The sequence below is a fragment of the Passer domesticus genome, chromosome 30 (assembly GCF_036417665.1).
Source record: "Passer domesticus isolate bPasDom1 chromosome 30, bPasDom1.hap1, whole genome shotgun sequence".
Taxonomy (NCBI): Eukaryota; Metazoa; Chordata; class Aves; order Passeriformes; family Passeridae; genus Passer; species Passer domesticus.
Window position 1 is genome coordinate 2893711 of NC_087503.1, and position 27026 is coordinate 2920736.

A 27026-nucleotide genomic window follows, 5' to 3' on the forward strand; every position below is an offset into this window, starting at 1 on the left:
AGGGTCTGGGGGACACTTACGGGACAGATGGGGGGCGGATGCCGGGGTGGGGTCTGTGGAGCGCGGGGCATGACGGGCGTTGTAGTCCCAGCTCCAATGGGGCTCTATCGGGCCGCGGGGCATGATGGGAGTTGTAGGCAAAAATAAAAGATGGCGCTGACATCAGGCACTGCTCCCAAGACCCCAGTCCCTGCGCTGATTGGCTGCTGGCTGTGATTGGCAGGACCATTGGCAAATGGGAGACAGTGGAGGCGGGAACAGCCCTTTCAACTCCTCCAGTCCCTCCCAACACAACCCAGTTCATCCCCAGTACAGACCAGTACGACCCCAGTGCCTCTCCAATCCCTTCCAATACACCTGAGTCCCTTCCAGTTCCTCCCATTGTCATCCACAGTATGCCCCAGTGTCTTCCACTCTTCTATGCTGTGTCCCCAGTGATCCCAGTTTGTCCCAGTATCTCCCAGTATCACTCAAAGTGTGTCCCAGTATGTCAGACTGTGTCTCACTGTACCTGCATAGTCCCTCCCAGTCTGCCCAGATTGCCCCTCAGCATTCCCTGTGTTCCCAGTTTGTCCCAGTATCCCCCAATGTCACTCCCAGTGTGTCTCAGTGTCTCCCACAGCGTTCCAGTGTTCCCCAGTATGTCCCAGGCCTCCCCAGTGTTTCCAAGCACAGTTTAATGTCTCACGGTTGCCGTGGCAGCCAAACCCAGCAGTGGGGTCAGGGCAGTGTCCATGGCCACAGCCCCTTGCAGTGGCCCAGTGCAGCTTGGGCTGATGATCCACCCTCACAGCTGGCCCAGGGCAGCCTGCAGTGGTTTTGGTGGCACCGTGGGCTGGCACACACCTGAGGAGTGTGTCTGTGTTCAGTGGAGAAACTCAGGAGTTTTAGATTGCTTCAAAAAATACAAAAAGGGAAAACCAACCTTAGGCTGAGTGCAGCCAGTCTGCAAGCACAGCAGGTCCCAGGTGAGTGAGGACAGACAGGATGGGGCTGGGGAATGTGGAGCAAGGTTGTCCACACTGGGTCAGACCTCAAGGCACAGCTTCTCTGAGCAGGCCAGAGCTCCTGAGGAGAGACCCTGGGTCAATATCAATCACAGAATCCTGCAATTGCCTCTGCTCCAAAGAGAGCAGTAATAAAATACACTCTTTAAAATAGGAATGTATATTTTTTAGAATCTCTTTGAAATATTTCTCCATAACTGGAGTAGGAAACCTAGAACCCTAGGAGAGCCAAGGACACTGTTGCAGCTTCAGGCTCAAAAGTGTAAACAACAGAGAATAGAGGAGAGCAAACTGGGAGGATGGGACTTCATAACCATAATGAAGCTGTAATTGGACAATTAACCCAAATATGGAAATGGACCAAAACTTATAAAAGTGTGAAAATGTGTGAACTATTGTCTATCTTGGGTATAGCCTCAGCCAGGCTCTTGTATTGCCCCAGGTGTATCCTTTGAAAGCCTTTTTAATAAATCCCTACTTTACTCCTGTAACACTGTCCAGCCTCTGTTCTAGGTAGCCTCTCAAGGCCTGGCTGGCTGGGCCACCTGGGGCCCACCTGACAGGTCCAGGTGACCTTGGCATGTCAAGGGCTGCTGCTCATCTGGCCCTGGAACACTGGGGCTCTGGGCTCTCCTTCCTGTGGGAAAGAGCTGTCCTTCTCCTTCAGGTTTCCATGGCCAAAATCAGGATTCCTCCTACAAGTTCTTTCTATGCAAAGATTGTTCCCAGATGAAATCTGCCAGGACAGACAGATCTGGCTGGCTTGGCCACCCAGGGTTCACCTCCCGTTTGCCTTTGAAACACTGGGACCATGTGATTTTCTTTCCTAGGTGAAAAAAGCACCTTTCACATCCAGGCACCCATGGCCAAAGTTGGGGATCCATCTCAAGGATTCCCTATATCCAAGGATTTCTCCCAGATGAAAGCTTCCAGGAGAGACAAGTCTGACTGGCCTTGGTTCCCAAAGAGCTGGTTCTCATCTGCCTTTGAAACACTGGGGCTCTGTGATTTCCTTCCTAATGGAAAGAATTCTTCCTCCTGTCCAGGTGCCCACAGCCAAAACCTCAAAAATTCCCTATATCTAAGGACTGCCCCCAGATGAAAGGTGTCCAGAGAGACAGGTCTGGGTCTCTTGGCCCATGGGTGGCCACCTCTCATCTTCTTCCAAAGCACTTGGACTTTGCACTTTTCTTTCCTATGGGAAAAACCATCCACCTCAATCAGGTGCCCATGGTCAAAACTGAGAATCCACCTCCCAAATTCTGTATGTCCAAGGATTCCTCTGTGACAAAAGCTTCCAGGACAAACAGGTCTGGCTGGCTTGGCGTCTCAGGAGCTTTCTCTCTCTGCTTCTGCCCCTGAAACACTTGGGGCCTTTGCTTTCCTTCCTATGGAAAAGAACCATCCTTCTTATCAATGCAGAAGTTACCAAAATTTTGATTCCACTAGCAAAATTTCCTATATCCAAGGGTTGCTTTCAGACAAAATCTACCAGGACAGAGTTCAGGCTGGCCTTGGCCTCTGATGGCCGCCTTCCATCTGGCCCTGAAAGACCGGTGTTCCGGGCTTTCTTTGCTAGGGAAAAGAACCATCCTTCACCCCCAGGCATCCATGTCCGAAACTGATATTCCACCTCTAAAATTCCCTATATCCAGAGATTGCTCCCAGACAAAATATGCCAGCAACATCTAATCTGGGTGTCCTTAGGGTCTGATAACTGCTGCCCATCTGGCCCTGGAACACTGGGGCTTGGTTTTTTCCTTCCTATGGAGACCACGGTGACACTGTGAGGACCACGTGGAACCATGGAGACCATTGTGACACTTCAGGGCCATGGTGACACCACAAGGCTTGATGAAACCAAGAGACCACTCTGACACTGTTGCGGCCTTGTGGAACCAGGGAGACCGGTAGGACCCTTCAGAGCCTTGTGTATCCAAGGGACCATTGTGCCATCTCAGGGCCTCATGGAATCAAGGGAACCACTGGGACATTGTGGGGCCCCATGGAATGAGGGGAATGTGGAACAGATCTGGCTGATTTGGCCTTCCAGGGGTGACCTGACAGGTCTGGCTGATCTTGGAATGTTGAGGGCTGCCTCTCATCTGCCATGAAACACTGGGGCTCCATGCTTTCCTTCCTGTGTAAAAGAATTTCCCCTATTTTCAGACAACCAGGGACAAAATTGGTACTCCCCACTAAAAAATTTCATGTATGCAAAGGTGTGTCCTTGGCTGTAGTGACCACATCTCAACTGCCTTGGAAGCACTGGGGCTCTTTGCCTTCCTTCCTACGAAAAAGAACCAACCTTCTTTTCCAGGGCCCATGGCAGAAATTGTAATTTGTTTGCCAAAATTCCATCTATCTCCCAGACAAAAGCTGCCAGGGCAAACAGTGCTGCCTGGCCTTGGCCTATGATGATTTTCTTAGACAATGAGCGGAATGTTTTCATCCGAAAACACCTTGGAAAGTGACCAAAGATCTCCCAGGCTGGGGTTTGCAGGCCTCAAAAACATGACCCATATATGGAGGCTGATGTGCCTGGGCTGTGGTTGTGAAGAGATTGAAACAGCCAGATAGAGAAATGATACCACAAGTATTTGGGGTAGGTCCAGACTGGACACAAGGAGAAAGGAATTTCCCTCCCAGGGCAGGGCTGTGGTACAACACATCCCCCAGAAGGAATCTGGGTCAGGCCAAGGCTTTGTGTGGGCAGGCAGAGGCAGGCAGGAGGCAGAGCTGTCAGCAAAGGAAGGGGCCAGCCAGGTGGGGCAGCCGGGGGATGACGACAGCCTGCAGGGACAGAGGCGCAGGGCAGGGACACCGTAGGACAGCCTGGGCTGCACAGGGCACAGGGATGGGCAGCAGCTGCAAGGCCCTGACAGAGCCAACTTGGGCAGCACTTTGGCCATGGCTGCTGGCCCTGGGCCTGAGGCCACGAGGGGACAAGTGACCCTGGCAGCCCTGGGGCCTCATTGCCTCCTTGTCCCTGCTCAGCAGCCTGGCAGGGGCCGCCCCATGGTCCCGTCCTTGGCATTGCACATCCCCACATGCCAGAGCCCATTCCGGGAAGAGCCCTGAGCAATGAGGGAGGGACAGGATCTGCCTGGCCAGGGGCTGGGGCTCAGGCCTTGGCCCTTTGCATTCCTGAAACACATCCAGGTGTGCTCAGCACCAGAGACACCTTTACCTTGTTTGTCCCCACCTGTCATCACTGCCTGCAGTTCTCTGCTCTACCTGGAACCTGGGGACAGTTTCTCAGTCGTGTCCCTCAGTGGGACCCATTAAAACTTTAAGAAAGTTCAGAGTTTCAATTTAACCTTGAGTTCTTGAAAAGTTCTTTGAAGACTCTCTCAGGGACCGAGTCTGATGTAAACAACACCAAAGCCCTGAGAGGGTCATTAAAGTTTTCCAAGTCCAATTATGGAGAAATATTTCAAAGAGCTTGTAAGACATACATATACCTATTTTAAAGGGTTTATTTTATTACATTTCTCTTTAGATCTCTGATTGATATTGACCCAGGGTCTCTCCTCAGGAGATCTGGCCTGTTCAGAGAAGCTGTGCCTTGAGCTCTGACCCAGTGTGGACAACCTTGCTCCACATTCCCCAGCCCCATCCTGTCTGTCCTCACTCACCTGGGACCTGCTGGGCTTGCAGAGCTGGCTGCACTCAGCCTAAGAGGGGTTTTCCCTTTTTGTATTTTTTGAAGCAATCTAAAACTCCTGAGTTTCCCCACTGAACACAGACACACTCCTCAGGTGTGTGCCAGCCCAAGGTGCCACCAAAACCACTGCAGGCTGCCCTGGGCCAGCTGTGAGGGTGGATCATCAGCCCAAGCTGCACTGGGCCACTGCAAGGGGCTGTGGCCATGGACACTGCCCTGACCCCACTGCTGGGTTTGGCTGCCACGGCAACCGTGAGACATTAAACTGTGCTTGGAAACACTGGGGAGGCCTGGGACATACTGGGGAACACTGGAACGCTGTGGGAGACACTGAGACACACTGGGAGTGACATTGCGGGATACTGGGACAAACTGGGATCACTGGGGACACAGTGTAGAAGAGTGGAAGACACTGGGGCATACTGTGGATGACAATGGGAGGAACTGGAAGGGACTAGGAATGAACTCAGGTGTATTGGAAGGGACTTGAGAGGCACTGGGGTTGTACGGGTCTGTACTGGGGATGAACTGGGCTGTGCTGGGAGGGACTGGAGGAGTTGAAAGGGCTGTTCCCGCCTCCACTGTCTCCCATTTGCCAATGGTCCTGCCAAGCAAAGCCAGCAGCCAATCAGCACAGGGAGTGAGGCCTTGGGAGCAGTGCCTGATGTCAGCGCCATCTTTTATTTTTGCCTACAACTCCCGTCATGCCCTGCGGCCCAAAAGCGCACAATTGGAGCCGGGACTACAACGCCCGTCATGCCCCGCGCTCCACAGAACCCACCCCGGCATCCGCCCCCCATCTGTCCCGTAAGTGTCCCCCAGACCCTCCAGGATCCCTCAGTGCCCCTCAGCGCCCATTCGGGACCCCGCAAAAGCGTCCCCGGATCCCCTGAGTGCTCCCAACCCCACGGATGCCCGGTACAGCCGCTTGTGGGAATTCATCTCCTCTCATCCCCTGCGGCCCCGGAGCCCCTCAGAGCACAGTCCCGCACCTAAAACTCGTGCCGTGCTCCGCGCCCTACAGAGCCCAGTTGGAGCTCCCCAAGCGCCCCCCAGGTATTCCCGAACCATTTACGTTCCCCCGAGGACCTCCATTCGCGGCTCGGACCCTGAAGTGTTCCCCAAGTGCCTTCCTGAACCCCCAAACGCCGCGGTCCAGCCACTTCCGGGACTACAGCTCCCATCATGCCCAGCGGCGCATGTACAGCGCTCTTCGAGCCGGGACTTCATCTCCCGTCATGCCCCGCCATCACCAAAAGCCATTGCAGCTGCGCCTACAACTCCCGTGATGCTCTGCGGCCCCGTTAAACCGTATTATACCCGCGCCTACAGCTCCCATCACCCCCCGCGCCCCTGAGAGCCCCGTTCGAGCCCCCCAAGGGCCCGCCCGGACCCCGAAGGGCCCCAAATTCCCCTCCCTGACCTCCAGCAAGGGCCCTCCTGGGCCCCCAAGTGCTCCCCTCGATCCCGAACTGTCCCTCAGAATTCCTGAGTGCCCCTCCAAGTGCCCACCCGGCTCCCCCAAGTGTAGTCCATACCCTCAAGTTCTTTCTAAATTCCCTCCCCAGACCCAAAACTGCCTCAAATGTGCCCCAGAAATGTCTCCCTGGACACCAAAGGGCTCTCCCATGCCCCTGTGTGAGGAAAAGATGATAAAAATGATGACAAAATGACTGGACATATTACTAATTACCATAAAGAGGAAGAAATAAATAGCCAATAGACCTTAATTAATTAAGGAAGGGGATTGTGCTACATAGAACCAAAGAACATTAATGTTCTTGGCTACTAAAAATGTATAGATTTTTTATGCAAATATAAAAACTAGGTAAGAAAAACCATTGTTAATATTATAAATGAAAATAAATATAAACATAATTAAATAATCACACAAAATAATGTGTTACAGAATAAAATAAAAGAATAAATTACATTAACATTTTTTGATATTTTGGGGTGTCAGTCCCAGGTGGGTTATGACAGACATGGTGAGGCTGGGGGTGAGGAGCAGGCTGTACAAACAGGGTCAGCCCAAAAGGGGCTTGTTCTTCTCCAGACCTCCTAAGGAGACATTCAGCATCAAGATCACTTCGGGAATGCTTCTATCACCTCTTTTCTGAACTGAAAAATAAAAAACCACCCATATGATTAAATCCAAACATGATGTGTTTGGTGCACATTGACATCTTCCTCCTTAACAGAACTCCAAACTGACTCCAATCACTGCACAAGCCCTGGAGACTTGAAGACAATTGAAGGGAGACAAAGAGCTCCTGAGGGCTTTCTGTGTTTTAATCAGCCCCACGGTGGATTTGGGGCTGGGTCCAGGAGCCTCAGGCACTGAGGGAAGGATGAAGAAGCTGCTCAAGGAGTCAGCAGCAAAACTCCAAGTGCCTTGGAGCATGGCTGGGCCCCAGGGAGGGCAGGAAGTGCCAAAGGCTCCCCAGGGACTGCTGAGAGCAGATCCTTGAGGCCAGGAGTGCGGGGAGCCCAAGGCTCTGGGCAGGGAACTGCAATGCTGAGCAAGGCCTGGGCTGGCTGGGGGAAGCAGAAAGGCCAAGCCCTGAGCCCAGCCTGGGCCAGCAGGGCCTGTCCCTCACGGGTGGCTCGGGGCTCTCTGTGGGGCAGGGGGATGTGAGGGGCAGCAAGGACAAATGCCATCAACCTGCAGCCCCTGCCAGCCTGGCCAGGGAGGCCGAGGGAGAGCCAAAGTGCAGCCCCTGCCAGGAAAGTTCCTGCTGTGGGGCCTCCAGAGGCGCTGCCCGAGCCCAGGGCACAAAGGCCTGGGTGCCTGTGGCCCTGCCAGCCCTGCCCAGCCCTCGGCCATCTGTCCTGCAGGCTGTGCCCCCTGTGCGTGCTGCTCCTGTGCCCTGGCCGGCTGCACTCGCCCCTCTCGCTGTGCCCCAGCATTTCTCACCCAGCGTTTCTGTGCCCTCCCTGTGCTCCCTGCACCCAGCGCTGCCGGCTCCTGGCACACAGAGCCGGCCATGGCCCAGCCTCACGCTGCCACACCTCGAGCACCACAATTCTACCCTGGCAGGGACTTTGCTTTCTCCTCAGCTCCAGCCTGAACCTTCCAAGCTGCACTTTGGGGAGCTGTGCTGCAATCCCCACTCCCAAGGAAAGCTCTGTCTGCTGCTGGTCACAAACAGAGAAGGGCTGGTGGGAGATGTGGAGGTCAGAGGTTGTCTGGAGCAAAGTGACCATAAAACAATCAAGTTTTCAATATTCTGTGAAAGAAGGAGGGGTATCAACAAAAATTCTACACTGGACATACAGAGATCAGACTTGAGCCTATTCAGGATGCAGATCTGGGATGTTCTGAATCAGGTACTGAATTTTAAAGGGAAGAAGCCCTTTAAAGCAAAGTTGTTCAGAAAAGAATGGACATATGTCACGAACAAAACCTTGAAGGCACAGGAACAGGCTGTCCCTATGTGACCAAAAATGAGCCAGCAAGGACAATAATTGGCCTGGCTGGGCATGGGCTTTAACAAGAACTCAGGGGATAAAAGAGGACACATCACCTTTGGACAGAGGAGCAGGAAACTCAGGAATTGTTTAAGGATGTCGTTAGGTCATGGGAAAGAAAATTACAGAGGTGAAAGCTGAAGTGGGGCTTAACCTGGTTGCTTCTGTGAAGGATTATAAAAATGTTTTTATGAATACATGATTGGCAAAAGGTGGGGACAAGGACAATCTGCATCATTATTGGATGCAGGGGGAGATATGGTTACTAAAGATGAGGAAAGACTGAGGTACTGAACACCTTCTTTGCCTCTGTTTTGAACCATAAGACAGGTTGTCCTCAGGACCAATGTCCTACAGAGCTGGTAGATGGGCACAGGGAGCAGAACAGCCCCCTGGAAACCAGGAGGAAGCAGTTGCTGACCTGCTGAGCCACTCAGATGCTCAAAGGTGTGTGGGATAGGATAGGACCCATACTAGGGGAATGAGGGGGCTGGTGGATGAGCTCCCCAAGCTGCTCTCCATCATTTACCATCAGTCCTGGCTCAGCAGGGAGGTTCCAGAGGAGTGGAGGTGTCAGTGTGAGCCCATCCCCAAGAAGGGCTGGAAGGAGGATCTGGGGAACTCCAGGCCTGTCAGCCTGACCTGGGTGCCCGGCAAGGTTATGGAACAGATCACCCTGAGAGCCATCACAGGGCACCCACAGGATGGCTGAGGGATCAGAGCCAGCCAGTGTGGATTTCAATATCTGCATAGATGATCTAGATGAGGGGAATGAGTCCAGCATCAGCAAATTTGCAGATGACACCAAGCTGGGTGTGAGTGTGGATGTGCTGGACGGTAGGAGGGCTCTGCACAGGGCCCTGGACAGGCTGGATCCAGGGCCCAAATCCAGCAAGGTGAGGTTTAACAAGTCCCAGTGCTGGGTCCTGCACTTTGGTCACAACAACCCCTGCAGCACTACAGGCTGGGGACAGAGAGGCTGGACAGCAGCCAGGCAGAAAGGGACCTGCAGGGACTGATGGACAGCAGGCTGCACATGGGCCAGCAGTGTGCCCAGGTGGCCAAGAAGGCCAATGGCTCCTGGCCTGGATCAGGAATGGTGTGGCCAGCAGCAGCAGGGCAGTGATTCTTCCCCCTGTGCTCAGCACTGGTTGGGCAGCACCTTGAGTGCTGTGTCCAGTTCTGGGCCCCCCAATTTAGGATGGGCATGGAGGGGCTGGAGTGTGTCCAGAGAAGGGCAACAAAGCTGGTGAGGGATCTGGAACACAAATCCTGTGAGGAGCGGCTGAGGGAGCTGGGGTTGTTTATCCTGGAGAAGAGGAGGCTCAGGGGAGACAAGGCAGTGTCAGGTCACAGGTTGGACTTGATGATTTCCAAGGACTTTTCCATCTGTGCTGGTTCTGGAATTCTCGGAAACCACTCTTGGAGCAGTTGCAGGATGAGCCCTGGGCCTCCTCTTCAGAAGCTGCAGCAGCCCAGGTCCCTCAGCTTCTCCTGCCAGCCCCAAAACCCATCGTGTCAGTCCTGCAGAGCCTCTGCAGCTCCTCCTCATTGCCCACAACAGGGAGCCCCACAGGCAGACACAGCAGCCCAGATGTGCCCCCCTGGCCTGGGGTGCTTCTGGCAAGGGAGCAGAACCAGGCACTGCAGGAGCCTGCAGACAATTCCTGCAGCACTTGGAGGATGATCCTGCTCCCCAAGGGACGTTCCCATGGTGCCAAGTCAGGAACTGAAATGGGGAGTGGGGCCAGAGAGGAAAGGGCAAACATGGATGGGCTTTTTGCAGGGGAGGGAACAGGGCTGGACAACAGGAAGAAATTTGTAGCAGGGAACATGAAGAAAGCAAAGGTGATGTAAACAAAAATGCTCAGGGCAGTTTGGGGGTGGCTGCCAGTCAGGCCTGGCTCTGAGCAATAGCATCTGCAGTGGCACAGGAAACTCCCAGCTGATGGGAACAAACTTTCTGGCTGACTGCAGAGGCCAGGACAAAGATGAGTGCTTTCCCTGGTGTCCCCCAGCCCTTGCTGGCCCCAGGGGCTGATGGCATTTGTGCTCCCTCAGGTTCATGTCCCCACAGCAGCAGCATGGGGGTGCTCGTGCCTGCTCTGTGCAATGCAAACAGGGGCTCCTGAGCCAGTGCTGCCGTGGCTGTGCCTGCAAGGATGTGGCACCTCTGTGAGCTGGGGGAGAGGCCAGGGCTGCAGAGGGGGGATGTTGTTGGCAGCTCCATCAGGACGCTCTGGGACGCTGCCCTGGGCTGTGCAGCGCACTGGGGATGGATCAGCCCCTGCTCTGCTGCTCCTTCCCATCTCCCCCAGGGCCCTTGCAGAGCCCCAGCCATGCTGTTTGCCCCCAGCCTGCCCACGGCCAGCCTGGGGCTGCTCACCCTGGGGCTTTTCTGTGCTGAGCATTGGCCTGGCCGTGTTCTTGAGAGAGCCTGGGCAAGGAGCCTGCAGCCCCCAGGGCCTGGCCTGAGGCGTCAGCGCTGCCCCAGCAGTGCCCATGGCCTGTCCCTGCTGCAGCCCCGGCACTGCCACCCCCAGGACTGTGCCCGGCCCCGAGAGCACTCAGGCCCTGCAGCAACACCAGGGCCACCAGGGCAGCGGGGCAGGGCCACGGCAGCAGCACTGGCAACACCAAGTGCTGCTGCTGCTGCTGGGCACAGCTGCTGTGCCAGCACTGATCTGCCCCAGCTCTGCACACAGACATTGCTGCTGCAGCTCCAGAGAAGGCAACAAAAGGGCATCTCTGCAGAAAACTGTGCTGGGAGATCCTTTAGTTCCTTTAAAGCCACTGAAAGCGCAGCCCCTCATTGACAGTCTGTGGCCACAGGGAAGGTGGGGAGAAACAAAATGAGAAATTACACAAACAATAACTTTTCTTTTTGGACAATATGAAAAAAGTAAAACAAAGAGAAGCATCTGGACAAGGAAATCAAGAAGTATCAAAGATGACTTTTATTACAAGTGATTTTCCCAAATTGGCCTGCAGTTTAATGTTTGTGAAACCATCCAGTCGTCAGTCTCCACACTGCAGCCTTGAGCTCCTGGTTCCTCAGGCTGTAGATGAGGGGGTTCAGGGCTGGAGGCACCACTGAGTACAGAACTGACAGGGCCAGATCCAGGGATGGGGAGGACATGGAGGGGGACTTCAGGTGAGCAAACATGACAGTGCTGAAGAACAGAGAGACCACAGCCAGGTGAGGGAGGCAGGTGAAAAAGGCTTTGTGCCATCCCTGCTCAGAGGGGATCCTCAGCACAGCCCTGAAGATCTGCACATAGGAAAAAACAATGAACACAAAACAGCCAAGTGCTAAACAGGCACTAATAGCAATGAGCCCAAGTTCCTTGAGGTTTGAGTGTGAACAGGAGAGTTTGAGGATCTGGGGGATTTCACAGAAGAACTGGCCCAGAACATTGCCATGGCACAGGGGCAGGGAAAATGTATTGGCCGTGTGCAGCAGTGAATAGAGAAAGGCACTGGCCCAGGCAGCTGCTGCCATGTGGGCACAAGCTCTGCTGCCCAGGAGGGTCCCGTAGTGCAGGGGTTTGCAGATGGACACGTAGCGGTCGTAGCACATGACGATCAGGAGATAAAACTCTGCTCCAATGAAGAACATAAAGAAAAAGAGCTGTGCAGCACATCCTGTGTAGGAGATGGTGGTGGTGTCCCAGAGGGAATTGTGCATGGCTTTGGGGACAGTGGTGCAGATGGAGCCCAGGTCGCTGAGGGCCAGGTTGAGCAGGAAGAAGAACATGGGCGTGTGCAGGTGCTGGCCGCAGGCTACGGCGCTGATGATGAGGCCATTGCCCAGGAGGGCAGCCAGGGAGATGCCCAGCAAGAGGCAGAAGTGCAGGAGCTGCAGCTGCCGCGTGTCTGCCAATGCCAGCAGGAGGAAGTGGCTGATGGAGCTGCTGTTGGACATTTGTGGTGCCTTGGCATGGGGATCTGTATAAAAATTAATCATAGAATAGTTGCATTAGGAGAGGATTTTAAATATTCCAGCACGGGCTGGGGACACTTTCCCCCCACTGCCTGCCCAGGGCTCTGCTGCCTGGAGCTGTCCCTGCCAGCAGCTGCTTCCCTGTGCCCAGGGCTGGGTCCTGCCAGTGCTGCCAGAGCCCAGCCCAGCCCTGGGGGCTCAGCTCTGCCCTGCAGACCCCTCCCAGCTCTGGCACTGCCCAGGGGCAGCTCTGGCTCTGCAGGCTCTGATGGCAACATCAGAGCAACCCTGAGCAGGCTGGAAAATCGACACTGATGCTGCCTTTAAAGTGAACTGTGGTGATTGCTGTCACTGCCTGGTTTGTTCAGATTTGAGAAAATTGTTTTTATTTTTCTTCACCTGAACTGAGATTAACATCTATATGGAATTTCCTATCCAGGCAACCAACAGCAGTAGATTTAAAAAGCAGGATTTTCCCTTTTATCCAGCCCCTGACTAGCTGTGTTAGCTGTATAATCTACTTGTAGATGTTCGGCAGTTAAATGTTATGCTGGGAGCAATCCTGACCAATGCAGCATCCTCACCACACAAGGAGAACACTTCAAAGCCTTACCAGCTGTCTCCTCCCCCCCAGATCTTGTCCCCCAGTGCTGGGAGCAGCTGCCAGGGCCGGCTGAGAGCTGTCCCTGGCAGGCAGCAGAGTCCCTGCACCAGCACAGCGCCCTGGGCTGCAGGAGCCTGCTCTGCAGGACAGCCCTGGCCACCCCTGGCTGCTCTGCACAAGAGACAATCAGAGAATGTACTCATAGAGTCTGCAGGCATTGGGATGTTCCAGCTTTAGGAGATGGCTCCAGGAGCTGCAGCTGCATTGTCCTGCAGCCAGAGGTTCCTGCCCCAAGGGCTGGCAGTGATTCTGCCCCAGGCACTTCTCAGCACCTTCCCAGCTCTGACTGATTGAAGCTCTCTGTGCCTCTGGGCTGTGCCCGGGCTGGCTGCAGGCAGTGCCCCAGCCCTGCTGGGCTGCCACAAGAGCTGCTCATCAAGAGAAATGTGCTTTTGAAGCTCTTCTTGCTTACCAGGAGCTGCCTCTGTGCCAGGAGCCCAGCCCAGCTCAGCAGCACAGACACAGCACAAGGACTTTAATGACCTTAATTGCTTTGTGAGCCACTCAGGAGCAGGAGGTGGAGCTTCCTTGTTCCGGAGTGACCCATTGTAAGAGACCTCTGGGGAGCACGGCGACCCGGAGTGCGGTGAACAGGAGCAGGCAAACAGGGTCACAGCAGTTCGCGCAGGCAGGGCAAGCAGGCAGGGCTGCAGGTTCCAGCTAGTTTGGTGAAGTATTGTTTTATTGGTTGATTGATCTTGGGCTTTCTCCTAAGCAATGGTTTTAACCCGGTCAAAATCCGTGGTTGGTACAAGTGTATATGACCAAGTAGAGCCCTCCAAAAAGGATGTGTCCGTACAGACCCATTCCTGCCCGGAGTGTTTGAGCTTATCAGTGGCTTCAGGGGATGTTATGGAGAAGGCCTGCCTGAGGTGTGAACAAGTGAATGACCTCCTTTCGCTAGTGGCTGAGCTTAGGGAAGAAGTTGAAAGGTTAAGGAGTATCAGGGATAGTGAAAAGGAAATAGACTGGTGGAGTTCAGCCCTTACATCTTTAAGGGAGGCCCACCAGGAGTCAGAGGGCTCATGTGTCTTTCACTCTCAGGCAATAGAGGGGCACCTGGTAGATGAAGGGGAGTGGAAATGGGTCCCTGCTCGGGGTGGTAATAACAAAAAACCCCTCCTGCCCCCCATCCCCTAGCCAGGTGCCACTTCAGAATAGGTATGAGGCACTGGATCTAGACAGCTAGAGAGATGATTTAGAGGAAAATCATCTACCCAGTGAGCCTCCCAATTATGACTTGCCTAAAAAGAGGATTACCACCTCTAATGTCAAGAAAAAAAGAAGGGTAATCGTGATGGGTGATTCCCTTCTGAGGGGGACAGAGGGCCCCATATGTCGACCTGACCCATCCCACAGGGAGGTCTGCTGCCTCCCTGGGGCCCAGGTATGAAACATCACTGAGAAACTTCCTAGGCTGATTCAGTCCTCTGATTATTACCCACTGCTGATACTCCAAGCTGGCAGTGATGAGATTGAAAAGAGGAGTGTCAAGGTGATTAAAAGGGAGTTTAGGGCACTGGGTCAAGTGGTTGATAGGACAGGTGCACAGGTAGTGTTCTGCTCAGTCCCTTTGGTGGCAGAGAAAAATAATGAAAGGAATAGGAAAACTCATATCATTAACAAATGGCTCAAGGGTTGGTGTTATCGGCAAAATTCTGGATTCTTTGATCATGGAGCAACCTTTCTGGCACCTGCTCTATTGGAATCAGATGGGGTACATCTCTCTGTTAAGGGTAGGAGGTTTTTAGCTCATGAACTGGCAGACCTTATTGAGAGGGCTTTAAACTAGGTTTGAAGGGGGAAGGGGATGCAGCTGGGCTGTTTGGAAGCAGGCCCAGGGGTGGTAAGACTGTGTTAGGGGAGAAATCAGCAGCCCAGCTGAGATGCATGTATACCAATGCACGCAGCATGGGTAACAAACAAGAAGAGCTGGAGGCCATGGTGCATCAGCAGGACTATGATGTAGTTGCCATCACAGAAACGTGGTGGGATGACTCACATAGTTGGAGCACTGCACTGGATGGCTACAAGCTCTTCAGAAAAGACAGAAAAGGGAGAAGAGGTGGAGGGGTGGCCCTTTATATTAGGGAGGTTTTGGATGTCACAGGTATTGAGACTAATGATGATGAAGTTGAGTCCCTATGGGTAAAAATTAAGAGGAAGGCCAACAAGGCTGACATCCTACTGGGAGTCTGCTATCGTCCACCCAACCAGGATGAAGAGGTGGACAACTTATTCTATAAACAACTGAACAAAGTCTCAGGATCATCAGCCCTTGTTCTTGTAGGTGACTTCAACCTACCAGACATCTGCTGGGAACTCAATACAGCAAAAAACCAGCAATCTAGAAGGTTTTTAGAATGTGTGGAGGATAACTTTTTGTCACAACTGGTGGGCAAACCCACCAGGGGAGGGGCTATGTTAGACCTATTGTTTACAAATAGAGATGGACTGGTAGGTGATGTGGAGGTTGTAGGCCGCTTGGGGCATAGTGATCATGAAACTATAGAATTCTCAATAATTGGTGAAATAAGGAGGAATATCAATAAGATCTCTACACTGGACTTCCGGAGGGCAGATTTTGGCCTATTTAAAAGACTTGTCCAGAGAATTCCTTGGGAAACAGCCTTTAAAAACAAAGGAGTCCAGGAGAGATGGGTGTGCTTCAAAGCAGAGATCTTGAGGGCACAAGAACAGACTGTCCCTGTGTGCCAAAAGATGAGTAGACGAGGCAAACGTCCAGTCTGGATGAGTAATGAGGTTTTGAAGGAACTTAGAAATAAGAAAAAGATGTATCATCTTTTTAAGGAGGGAGTGATTTCTGAGGAATTATTTAAGGGTGCTGCCAGGGCATGTAGAAAAAAAATTAGGGAGGCCAAAGCTCAGTTTGAACTCAACTTGGCAACTTCTGTTAAAAATAATAAAAAAAGTTTTTACAAATATATTAATGGTAAAGGGAAGGGTATAACCAACCTCGGTTCCTTATTGGATGGAGCAGGCAAACTAGTTACTAAAGATGCGGAAAAGGCGGAAGTGCTTAATGTTTTCTTCACCTCAGTCTTTAGTGGTAAGACAGCTTATCCTCATGACAACTGTCCTCAAGGGTTGGTAGGTGGTGCCAGGGATCAGAATGGTCCTCTTATTATCCAAGAGGAGGCAGTCAGAGAACTGCTGGGACACTTGGATATTTAAAAATCAATGGGACCAGATGGGATTCACCCTAGGGTGATGAGGGAGCTGGCAGATGAGGTTGCCAAGCTGCTCTCCATCATTTACCAGGAGTCGTGGCTCACTGGCGAGGTTCCAGATGATTGGAAACTGGCCAATGTGACACCTGTTTACAAAAAAGGTGGTAAGGAGGATCCTGGCAATTACAGGCCAGTTAGCCTGACCTCAGTACCAGGTAAGATGGAACAGTTCACACTGAGTGCTATCACACAGCACTTACAGCATGGCCAGGGTATCAGAGCCAGTCATCAGGGGTTACGAAGGGTAGGCCATGTGTGACCAGCCTGGTCTCCTTCTCTGACCAGCTGACCTGCCTGGTGGACGCAGGAAAGGCTGTGCATGTGGTCTATTTAGACTTCAGCAAGGCCTTTGATACTGTCTCCCACAGCACACTCCTGGAGAAGCTGGCAGCCCACGGCTTGGACAGGAGCACTCTTGGCTGGGTTAGGAACTGGCTGGATGGCCGGGCCAGAGAGTGATGGTGAACGGTGCTGCATCCAGCTGGCGGCCAGTCACCAGTGCTGTCCCTCAGGGCTCTGTGCTGGGACCAGTCCTATTTCATATTTTTATAGACAACATGGATGAGGGCATCGAGTCCTTCATTAGTAAATTTGCAGCTGACACTAAGCTGGGAGCTTGTGTTGATCTCCTGGAAGGAAGGAGGGCTCTGCAGAGAGACTTGGATCAGTTGGATGGATGGGCAGAGTCCAGCAGCATGAAGTTTAATAAGTCTAAGTGCCGAGTTCTACGTTTTGGCCACAAAAATCCCCTACAATGTTACAAGCTGGCGACAGTGTGGCTGGACAGTGTTCAGGCAGAAAGGGACCTGGGGGTGCTGGTTGACAGCTGGTTGAATATGAGCCAGCAATGTGCCTTGGTGGCCAAGAAGGCCAATGGCATCCCAGCCTGCAGTAGGAATTGTGTGGCCAGCAGGAGCAGGGAGGTCATTCTTGCCCTATACTCAGCCCTGGTGAGGCCGCACCTTGAGTACTGTGTCCAGTTCTGGGCCCCTCAGTTTAGGAAGGATGTTGAGATGCTTGAGCACGTCCAGAGGAGGGCAACAAGGCTGGTGAGGGGCTTGGAACACAAGCCCTATGAGGAATGTTTGAAGGAACTGGGGTTGTTTAGCCTGGAGAAACGGAGGCTTAGAGGTGACCTTATTGCTCTCTACAACTTCCTGAAGGGAGGTTGTAGACAGGTGGGGGTCAGTCTCTTCCACCGGGCAGCGACTGACAGAACAAGAGGACACAGTCTCAAGATACGTCAGGGAAGGTACAGGTCGGATATTAGGAAAAAAAAGTTAACCAAAAGAATAATAAAGTACTGGAATGTTCTTCCCAGGGAGGTGGTGGAATCAGTATCTTTGGATGTGTTTTAAAAATGGTGGAATATGGCATTTGGTGCTATAGTCTAATTGAGGTGTTGGGGCATAGGTTGGACTTGATGATCCTAGACATGTCTTCCAACCTCATTATTCTGTGGTTCTCTGAAAACCTTGAAAATTATCAGCGGGCTCTGGAAAACTTTTTAAAAAAATCAGAAATGGATGTAGCTCTGTGAATTTTCAGGCACAGCTCTTTGGATCTGGAGGAAATATTTGCTTTGCATCAGCTAAGACATAGACAGACACACAGCAAATGGAGCACTGAACATCACAGACTGGGCTAGTGTTTTTCCCAGAAGAACTGACAGAAGATCACAATGAAACACGACAGTGTCCCTGAACAATCCAATTGTCCAGGGAAACTCAGCAGCTGATGGTGTTGTGGTGCTACTGCCAATCCCTTCCATGAGCAAATCATTTCAGGACTGACTAACAGCCTCTGCCTTCTCACAGACACCAAGTGGTGCAGCAGTGCTCCAGGTGCTCCTGCCAACAGCCCCTGCAGGGAGGAGCACAGCCCCCAGTGCACGTGGGCTTTGGCTCCCTGTGGCACACAAGCCCCCCGGGGCACAGGTCTCTGGGGCAGGAGAGGGGCAGCAGTGCTGCCAGGGCTCGGGGGGTGGCAGCTCTGCTTGGGTGGGCACTCTGCCACACCTGCTGATGGCAGCGCTGCCCAGGCCCCAGGGCTCAGAGCAGCATTGGTGCCCTGGCCCACACGTTCCCTGTGCCTGTCACAGCCGCGGGTTTAGGATGGCCAGCAGCCGGGACGTGTCCCAAGGAGGCCGTGCCAGCTTCCGTGGAAGGCCCCGTGCCCTTGCCAGCGCGGCTGCCTCGGCAGCCCTGGGGGCTCCTTCTGCTGCCCTGAGCCCGCAGAGCAGGGCAGCGTTTGCTGATGGGCTGAGCCCTTCCTAAAGATCCTGTCGGGCTGCCTTAGACACTTGGGGCCAGGGATTCCTTCCAACCGGGGCCACTTTGGGTGGGCTAGGCAGGGCCCCAGGGCAGGTGGCAGTGTGTGCAAGGGCCCTTTGTGACACACTGCAGCACAGTCACCGTGGCATGGAATGGAGGAGTGTGTCCTTTGTGACACGTGGTGACATAGGAGCTGGGGGTGACAAGAACACTCCACAGCGCTCGGAGCAGGCGACGGGACAGGACGGGACAGAGCGGTGCTGTGAGGAGCCCCCACACAGTGCACTCGTTCCTGTCTGACCTGGAGCTGTTCTGAGGTGTTGTTCCTGCAGCTGACCTCGAGGCCAGACTGTGGGACTTGCTGACCTGAGTCATTTACCAGGAATCTCCTGTCATTGTGGCAGGAGCGCCCAAGACTAGAGTGCAGGACTTGCTGTCCTGCAGCTACCCTGAGACCTCTCTGTCTCAGAAATCTTCAAGGCACAACTGAAATTGCTGACTTGGCAATATCCTGAGGCATCTCTCTAGAAGGTGCCTTCAAGGCTGGAAGGTAGAATGGCAGGCAGATTTTTCAGCCTGTTCAAATGCTTCCGGGGGAAAAATAAGAAAGGCCCTGGAGCTGCTTCAGGAGAGCAACTTGAAGAGCCAGAGCAGATCCAGACACTGCAGGACGGTGAGTGGAAGAGCTGGGCCGTAGCACTGGAGCCTGCAGCCAGCCTGGCCCCATTCCGTCCCATCCCATCCCATCCCATCCCATCCCATCCCATCCCATCCCATCCCATCCCATCCCATCCCATCCCATCCCCTGGGGCCATGCCCATGGACAGGACGGAAGAGGGCTCAGGCAGACACCCCGCAGTGGCCGTGCTCCATCCCCCTGGGGCATCCTGGGGCTGTCCCTGCCTGGGGAGTGCAGGGCTGGGCTGTGTTCTCCGGCCTCTCCCGCAGCCCCTCAGCTCTGGCTGTGCTCGCTCTTTGCCAGATGCAGCCGTGGAGCGCACACAAGAGCAGCAATCCAGCCGTGGCCGCTTCCGCAGAACAGCGCAGGTACCTGCAGCCATGCCCACCTGGGCTGGGCCTGCTGTCCCTGCTCAGCCAAGCACTACACTTGGAGCATTCCTGGCTTCCCTGTCCTTTATTCTTTGGCAGATGTTCCGAAAATTCCCGCACATTCGGCGTAGAAAGACCAACACCACAGCAGCTGAGGGCCCAGCTGAGCCTGACTCGGGGCTGACCCAGCTCCAAGCAGAGCCTGATGTCAGCCCAGATTCAGCTGGGTTCTCGCAAGACTTGGACACCTCAGGGACTGAAACCTGGCCACAGGCTCTTCCCACATCAGTGACTGAGGATGGAGTCATAAAAAACACTGACAATGAAGAGATTGAGGCCTTGAAAAATACTGGAGCCATGCCCACTCCCCCTGAGATTTGTGCTTCCACTGTGGATTTTTTCCAGGACAGTGCTGTTCCTTATCAGCAGCAGGTAAGCAGCCTGGGGCCAGGACTGGAGGCCTCCCAGGGCCGTGTGTCCCCTCAAGCCTCGGTCACTGGGCCCCCTCAGCCTTTGAGGCCAGTAGATTGTGACGGGAAAGGAGGCACTTCTTGGGGGGAAACTGGGGAAGTTGCTCCCATAGACAGCGCTCCATGTCTTCCCCATGCCTCCTCCAGGTGCCAGCCATGGTGAAGAACATCCACCAGAATCTCATGTCCCACGTCACTGTGGATGCCAGGCTGCACAGTGACATTGTGAGGCTGGCTGAGGAACACCCTGCAGACGTGGCGCTGACCCTCCTGCACTGTGCCCCAACGTGTGACAGGTACGGGGCCCACGTGCCTTGAGAGCTCAGGGCTCACCAGCCTTTAGGGCCCGTGGCCCATCACAGCCTGTCCAATGGGCTCTGCCAGACAGGTAGAGAGCTCCAGGACCCTCGGGCCCCTCTCTTTGCCCAGCCTGCTGCCAATGCTCCCTCCCTGCCCCTCAGGGCACCGGGGCTCTGTCACCTGTGCCCCCACAGCTGCACAGGGCATGGTACTGTGACTGAGATTCCCCTGACACAGAGCCCTGATCCCACAGAGCTGCTGCAATGATGTGGAGAGCCATAGGCTCATCACAACCAACAATGGAGAAGGTGCTGGCAACACTGCTCTGTGTGATGGAGGATTGGCCTGTGCACAGCACATGCACCTCCGATGGGGACAACAAGGATGTTTTTGCCCTGGCTGTGAGTTTCTGGAACTGGCCTTTGCTTGCCACCTGGTTGCCTCTCCAGCAGCTGTCCATCCTCTCCCTGCCTCAGTCGCTGGGATGAAACTTGGTCTAGGGGCAGACTCAGGGGGCACTAGGCCCACTGCTCCCCCTGCATCTGCCCTTGGGCCCTGCCCCATGGACACCAGGGCACTGAGCGCTGTCTTGGGCTGCTTCTTCTGCAGGCAACTCTGGTGATCTGGGTCATTGTGCCTAAATGCCATGAGGCCATGATCCTTCATTCCTCCCGCCTGTTTGTGGCTCTGCTCTTCCATGTTGTCATCACCACACAGCAGCAGATGCCACCAGAGGAAGTTGAAAACTTCTGGAGAGCGTGCCAGGAGGAACACCGCCTTCCCAGCAAGCCCAGCAGGTCCCAGTCCTCCTGCCCTTCCCCTGCCCGTGTGGCCAGTGCCAGTGCTCCCAGTGTGACCTGGGCTTTGCTCTGCACACAGGTTTGCAGTGCAGGCCATGAAGGCTCTGCTCTGCCGACTGGAGTGTGACCAGGAGGTGATGGCTATGGAGCGTAAGTGTGGCTGGGACACGCTGCTGTGTGCTCACACCCAGCACTATGCCGTGGGTCTGCTGGCCAGGTGAGACCCCCTTCTCCTCCACACTGCCCCCAGCATTTGTGCCCTGTGCCCGGGTGCCCCACACAGTCCCTGTGGTCATGGGCCAGAGGGCCTTGTCACCAAGGGACGGCCAAGGAGACTGGAAAAGGCTGGGAGAGGAGGGTGCCCAGAAGGGGCCACCTCCCACAGCGCTCACATCCTCTCCAGGGATGCTGGGCAAAGACCAGACCTCTGTGAGTCAGTCCTGGGCAAGGTTTGGTCCCCCCACCTCAGGCTCTTGGTGTCTTTTTTCCCCTTCCAGAGAGATGCGCCGTGTCTCCCTCTCCTTGTGTTCTGGGATTGCTCTGCGCCTGCTTGGGCTGCTCAGCAGGGAGGAGCCACACTGGGATCTGCCCGGCCTGGCGTTCCTTGTGGAGGTGAGCCTGAAGGCCAGCGCTGCCTGGCTGAGCTGCCTCCCAGCTCTCTGCCCTCTCGTAGCCGCAGCTGCCTGGGACGGTGCCCGTGCCCTGTGCTGCTGCCTGGGCCCAGCCCTGTGCGGTTCTGGGCTGCTGCTGGCCGGGTGCCCTGTCACTGCCCTGTGCCTTTCAGGTCCTCGAGTGCCTGGACTTGAGGGAATGTGCTGACAGCCTCCTGGAGATCATGTCAAGGCACCTGAGGAACGAGTGCAGGGAGAGGCGTCGCCTGGCGCTCAGAGGCCTCGTGGTGCTCAGCAAGGATCCCTCGATGGTGAGAAGGGGCAGCGGCTGAAGCTGCGTTGGGGAAAGCAGCCCCATGGGCTGGCAGGGCTTCAGCAGCTGAGGCAGCTGCTCCCAGCTCTCCTGCCTCACCTGCCCCACTGCTTTGGGGCAGGCCTTTGGCCTGTGGGCCCTGCAGCAGCAGGCTGGGGTTGCAGTGTCAGGGTGGTGCTGGCACTGCAGCCGTCCATGGCTTCCCAGCACAGCCTTGTGTTCCACACAGGCCAGGAGAATGGGCACTCTGTCTCCAAGCCTTCTGGAGCTGCTGGGTGATGCAGACGGAGAGCTGGTGGGCATGACGCTCTCTGTGTTCACTAATTTGCTCAAGAGCAAAGACATGCTGGTATCCAGCACCACTGCCCCGAAGCTGGCTGAGGCTCTCCTGCTGCTCTTCGACCACGTAAGGATTTGTATCCCCAGCCTCTGGCACTGGGTGCTGCCCTGAAACTTTGTGCACTGTGGATTTTTGTACTCTTCAGGTGGGCCTGGAGTAGATGGCGCTGAGTTTTTTTCTTTCATTCAGGACAACAGCCATGTGCAGCTGCTCTCCCTTGACCTCTTCTTCAAGGTGATGGATTTGGTAGCAGAGGAGGGAAAAAAGCCTCTTAAGTCAGTGGTGTGCCAGAGCCTTCCTGCACTCTTCTTCCACTGCCACGATGAGAATCAGCGTGTGGCCGAGGTGAGGACTCGTGGGCTGCTGGTGTCCCCCTGACAGGGGGCTGGGCTGCCGGCTGCCCTGCTCACATCCTGAGCTGCAGCCTCCTCCAGGCTGTGGCACAGGGATGTGAGTCCTGTGCCCTGGGCTGTGGGGCTATCTCTGGGTCTCTGCTGCTCTCCAGGCTTCTCGGGAAACGCTGCATTGTGCGGCCGGGTTCCTGAAGAGGAGGGATCTCAAAGAGCTGGTGGAGGCAGAGAAGCTGTTGGCGTTTGCCGAGGTGTTGGTAAGAACAGCCTTAAGAACCGGCGGGGCTGCGGGGCGGCCCCGCGGCTCCCCGGGCAGCAGCCGGCCCTCTGCCCCCTGCGGAGCCCGGCGCCAGCGGCTGCTGGCCGCGCCTCAGGGCTGTGCGGGCAGGGGAGGCCGGGGCTGGGCGCAGGGAGCGCCCGCCACAGGGGCTGAGCCCGTGCCAAGCCTTCCCTGCTGCCGCTCTCTGCAGCTGGCAGAGGACACGAGCCGAGCGGCCGAGCAGCTGCGCCGGGCCCTGCGCTACCTGGAGAGCCCCCAGGAGCCCCTGCGAGAGGCGGCCATCAGGTTCATGGGTGAGCCCCGAGGCCGGGCTCCCTCCCCGGCCCGCCGCAGCTCGGCCCCAGCCCCGCCCGCTGCCCCGGCAGCGCCATCCGGGCCCGGCGCCGTGGAGCCCCGCCTGGCCCGGGCGCTGCTGCCGCCCTCTGGCAGCCGTGCCCTTGGGCGGCAGCGTGCGGCAAGGGCCCGGGCTGAGCCCTGCCGGGCCAGCAGGGCGTGTGGCCGCAGCGCTGGCAGCGCCGCTGGCAGGGAGCTGTGCCGCTGCCGCCGTGACAGGCTCTGTGTTCACAGGGATGGCCGGGCGGCACCTCAGGGGGCAGCCAGGAGAGCTCCTGATGATCTGCAGCGGTGAGTGAGGGCAGCGGGCTGACAGCAGGGACTGGCATGGAGACCTGCAAGCCCTGCCCCGGCTGTGGAGGGCTCTGCTCCCGTGGGCTGAACACACAGAGGTTTCAGGGCCATGTGGGGCATTCCTGGCCAGCAGCTTTGGGCTGATGTCCTTGGTCCCTGCTCCCTCCTGTCCATGGCAAGAGCCGACTGGGATGGCCCTGGCAGGGGGCTCTCCTCGTCTCCGTGCAGATCCGGGATCTGACTGTGGCTCTGTTCCTCTCTCATGCAGCCCTTGAACTCCTGACGGAGGATATGAGCAGTGCCGTGTCAGAGCTGGCACTCCAAACACTGCATGTCCTCCGGGCAATTCAGCGTGGGCACTATTCCATCTTCCAGAGGCTGCAAGATCAGCTGCGCAGGGCATGGAAGAGTCGGCCTCGTCTGTCAGGGCTCGGCTGGCTGCATTGTCGGAGCTCTGAGGAGAACTGATGGGCAAGGCACACTTGGTGGGGGCAACCCTAGCCAGTGGGAATTTTCCTTTATCTTTTAAGATTTTTCTTTTTTTTTTTTTTCCTCTTTTGAATTTCTGTAAATATAGACTGTGTTATGATTCACAGACTCCCAGGAGCTTTTCTTTGCTGCCCAGGATCTGCAGGGCAAGAGAGAGGAAACGGTGAAAAAGATGCTTGTGCTCAGCAGCAGAGCAAGCTGAGGGGTCCCTGAAGGGGGAAAATGGTGCTTGCACTCAGCCAGCTGCCCAGGCGTGCAGTGCTGCAGGGACAATGGCCAGAAGCCCCTTGGCCTGTGGTGGTTCTGCTGAAGCCTTTGTGCTGCCGCCAGAGCGGGTGGGCAGGGCCGGAGCTGCGGGGATCCCTGCTGGAGCGGTGCCTGGAGATGGCCACAAGGCCTGTGGCAGGCAGGAAGCGCCATCCGTGTCCTCCTGGCCGTGTGCTGCTGGCTGCATTGCTGAGGGCTCCCAGGTGCCTCTGGCTGGGGCTCCTCTGGAGCTCCTGTGGGGCTGCGGCGCTGCTGCCGGGCAGCTTGGCCGGGCTGGGGGAGAGCCTGAGGGGCTGGGGCACTGGGAAGCCCTGAGCAATTGGGTGTCAGAGGCCATGAGCAGCCCCCTGGCAGCCGCCTTGTTCCTGACGGAGTTGACTTACAAGACAGGTCCTGGGCACTCTGTAACTCACTGCATCAGTGCTGTTGGAACCCGAAATGTAGGGAATTCTCAGACCTTTGGTCTTGTAAGCAAAGCTTAGAATTTAACAGAGGATTTGATCTGAGACCTTGGAAAAGGCTTCCAAATTTAGGTGCTGGAAGCAAGAATGTAGATTTAGAGTTCATAGCAGTGACACATGAAGCTCAGTGGAGGAAAGTTTAAAGTTATAGACTTTAAGATGTAGAAAAAATAAAAGTATTTACAAAGGTAAACAAGAAGTGGAGAATGCAGTGCTGTAGGTTTGTGTGCCATAACATGATTGGCTAAGGAAGCTTACAATGTAGCATGAATCCGTAAGACGAAATGTTGAAGGATTGGGTCAAAAACATACATATCCTTGTTGGCAGTGTTTTATTGATCAAGTAAAGCTTAAAAGGTCTTGTAACAAGAAGTCTTGTGACCTTGTGGGCCATACAGTGGAGATGTGATCCAAACTCACCCTTCCTGTCTGTGTCAAAGATAAGAAAAAGAAATGGCATCATCTAAAAAACTCAGAGGTCCAGTCTCTAACTCATTCCAAACTCCTTCAAATCCCCCTAAGTGTGATGTAGCTACAAATAGATGACAAGGACTCTTAATTCTGGTTGTTTGACTCCAAACCAGCTGCTTTAGAAACTGTCACATAACCCTGTGTAATTATGTGGCAGAAATGCATCGTTTTAAGAAATTTTCGCAACAGACATGAATGGAGGTTGGTTTGAAGGGCAGTTTAGGGGAAACCCTCACAGCAGAGGTCTGGCCTTTGGCCGAGCTGTGTCCCCTGCTGGTTGTGAAGTGTGCCATCAGCTCCAGGTGTTTCTGGGTTAAAAATATAATCAAGTCACTTGGACTTGCTCTTTTTGGCCTATAAAAGCTTGACCCACTTTCAGAGCAAATTTGGAGACCTCATTTATGGGTGGATGGACCACCTAGGATTTTCCCAATTGCTGGGAATGGTTCTCCAGGTCCTTGGTGCAAAACAGGGCACCCCAGCAACTGAGGATCTACAAGATGATAAACAATTCAGGCAATTGATGATGCATCTTTCTAAATCACTCTCCTTTCTCTCTTACAGTACTGATTGAGGTGCACTGCCTTGCTTGTTTTTGCTTCTCACTAAAACCAAGTGCACATTTTTATTGAATGTATCATCTTTCACTGTGGTTCCTTAATATTCACAGTAAAATAAGAACATGATTTCGCGTGAGGTGTCCTTTAAATCGCCTCTGTCAATTGGCAGAACAACAGAAGGCTCCTGAGGGGCTGGAGCACTGGGAAGCCCTGAGGAATTGGGTGTCAGAGGCCACAAGCAGCCCCCAGGCAGCCGCCTTGTTCCTGGCACCCGACTGCTCTGGCGCTTCCCCACAGCGTCTGCCAGGCCTGCGGCAGAAGCCCTCGAGGCCGGGCCTCAGCAGGAGGCTGGGGACAGCCCTGAGGTGCCCAGGCTGGGCTGGCTGGGGACAGGGAGGGCAAAGCTCCCCTGCTGGGGCAAGGGACAAGGTGGTGGGAAGGCAGATAACCTGAGATTTTACCCCCCAAATGTTCTTTCTTTCTTTCTTTCTTTCTTTCCCCTAACATTTATCTCAGGTTTGGTCCCATAATTATCTCTATCTGCCCTTTAGAAATTACTCAGAACACAGCAGGCTTTTGGGCTGTGTGGATCCCTAGCACACCAGAGCCATAGAAATAAGAGGCTTTTGTCAGCACTGGTGCACGGTGTACTCTAATCCCATCAGGCCATGTGGGGGCAGAACCCGTTTCCACTGCTGGGGTGATGGGGGGGATCACAGCAGGTGATCCTGTTGGAAGATGAGGTGAGCCTGACTGGGAAGTTCCGAGTGACAGAAACATCCTATTGTGACCGGCCCAGAGGCCCCATGTATTCTGGGCATAGACTTCCTCCGGAAGGGCTATCACAAAGACCCAAAGGGATGCAGGTGGGCTTTTGGAATAGCTGCTGTAGAGGCTGAGAACATTAAGCAGTTGAACACCTTGCCTGGATATCAGAAAACCCATCTGCAGAAGGACTCCTGAAGGTGGAAGAGCAACAAGTACCAATTGCCACCTCGATGGTGCACTGCCGGGAGTATTGAACCAATCGAGATGCTGTGATCCCCATGCACAAAATGATCCGTGAACTGGAGAGCCAAGGGGTGGTCAGCAAAACCAACTCACCCTTCAATAGTCCCATCTGGCCTGTACAAAAGTCTGACAGAGAATGGAGATTGACTGTGGACTATCGTGCCTTGAATGAAGCGAATCCACCACTGAGTTCTGCTGTGGCACACGTGCTGGAACTCCAGTACGAGCTGGCAGCTTTCTCAGAAATGGCCCCTCCTGCCGGAGGGGTGAGGCACCCTGAGCCCCGGTGGGCACCCCACAGATCAGAGTACCCCCTGACCAAGCAAGTACTGGTCAGAGAAAAATGCTGT

General features: G+C 54.7%; 2 protein-coding genes across 2 annotated transcripts in view; one reads left to right on the forward strand and one right to left on the reverse strand.

Moving 5' to 3' along the window:
* The window catches only part of LOC135287569 (zinc finger protein 271-like), a 351290-nt gene that overhangs the window by 231994 nt on the left and 92270 nt on the right, over nt 1-27026 (forward strand). The window lies entirely within an intron of this gene.
* On the reverse strand, nt 10941-12070 carry LOC135287638 (olfactory receptor 14I1-like). The gene has a single exon (XM_064400910.1). It carries the CDS (start codon nt 12068-12070, stop codon nt 11138-11140), a length of 933 nt encoding a protein of 310 aa, XP_064256980.1. The 3' UTR covers nt 10941-11137.

Bases quoted from the DNA above. Each gene is read 5' to 3' on its own strand.
- LOC135287638 (XM_064400910.1), bottom strand. From the start codon at position 12,070: ATGTCCAACAGCAGCTCCATCAGCCACTTCCTCCTGCTGGCATTGGCA.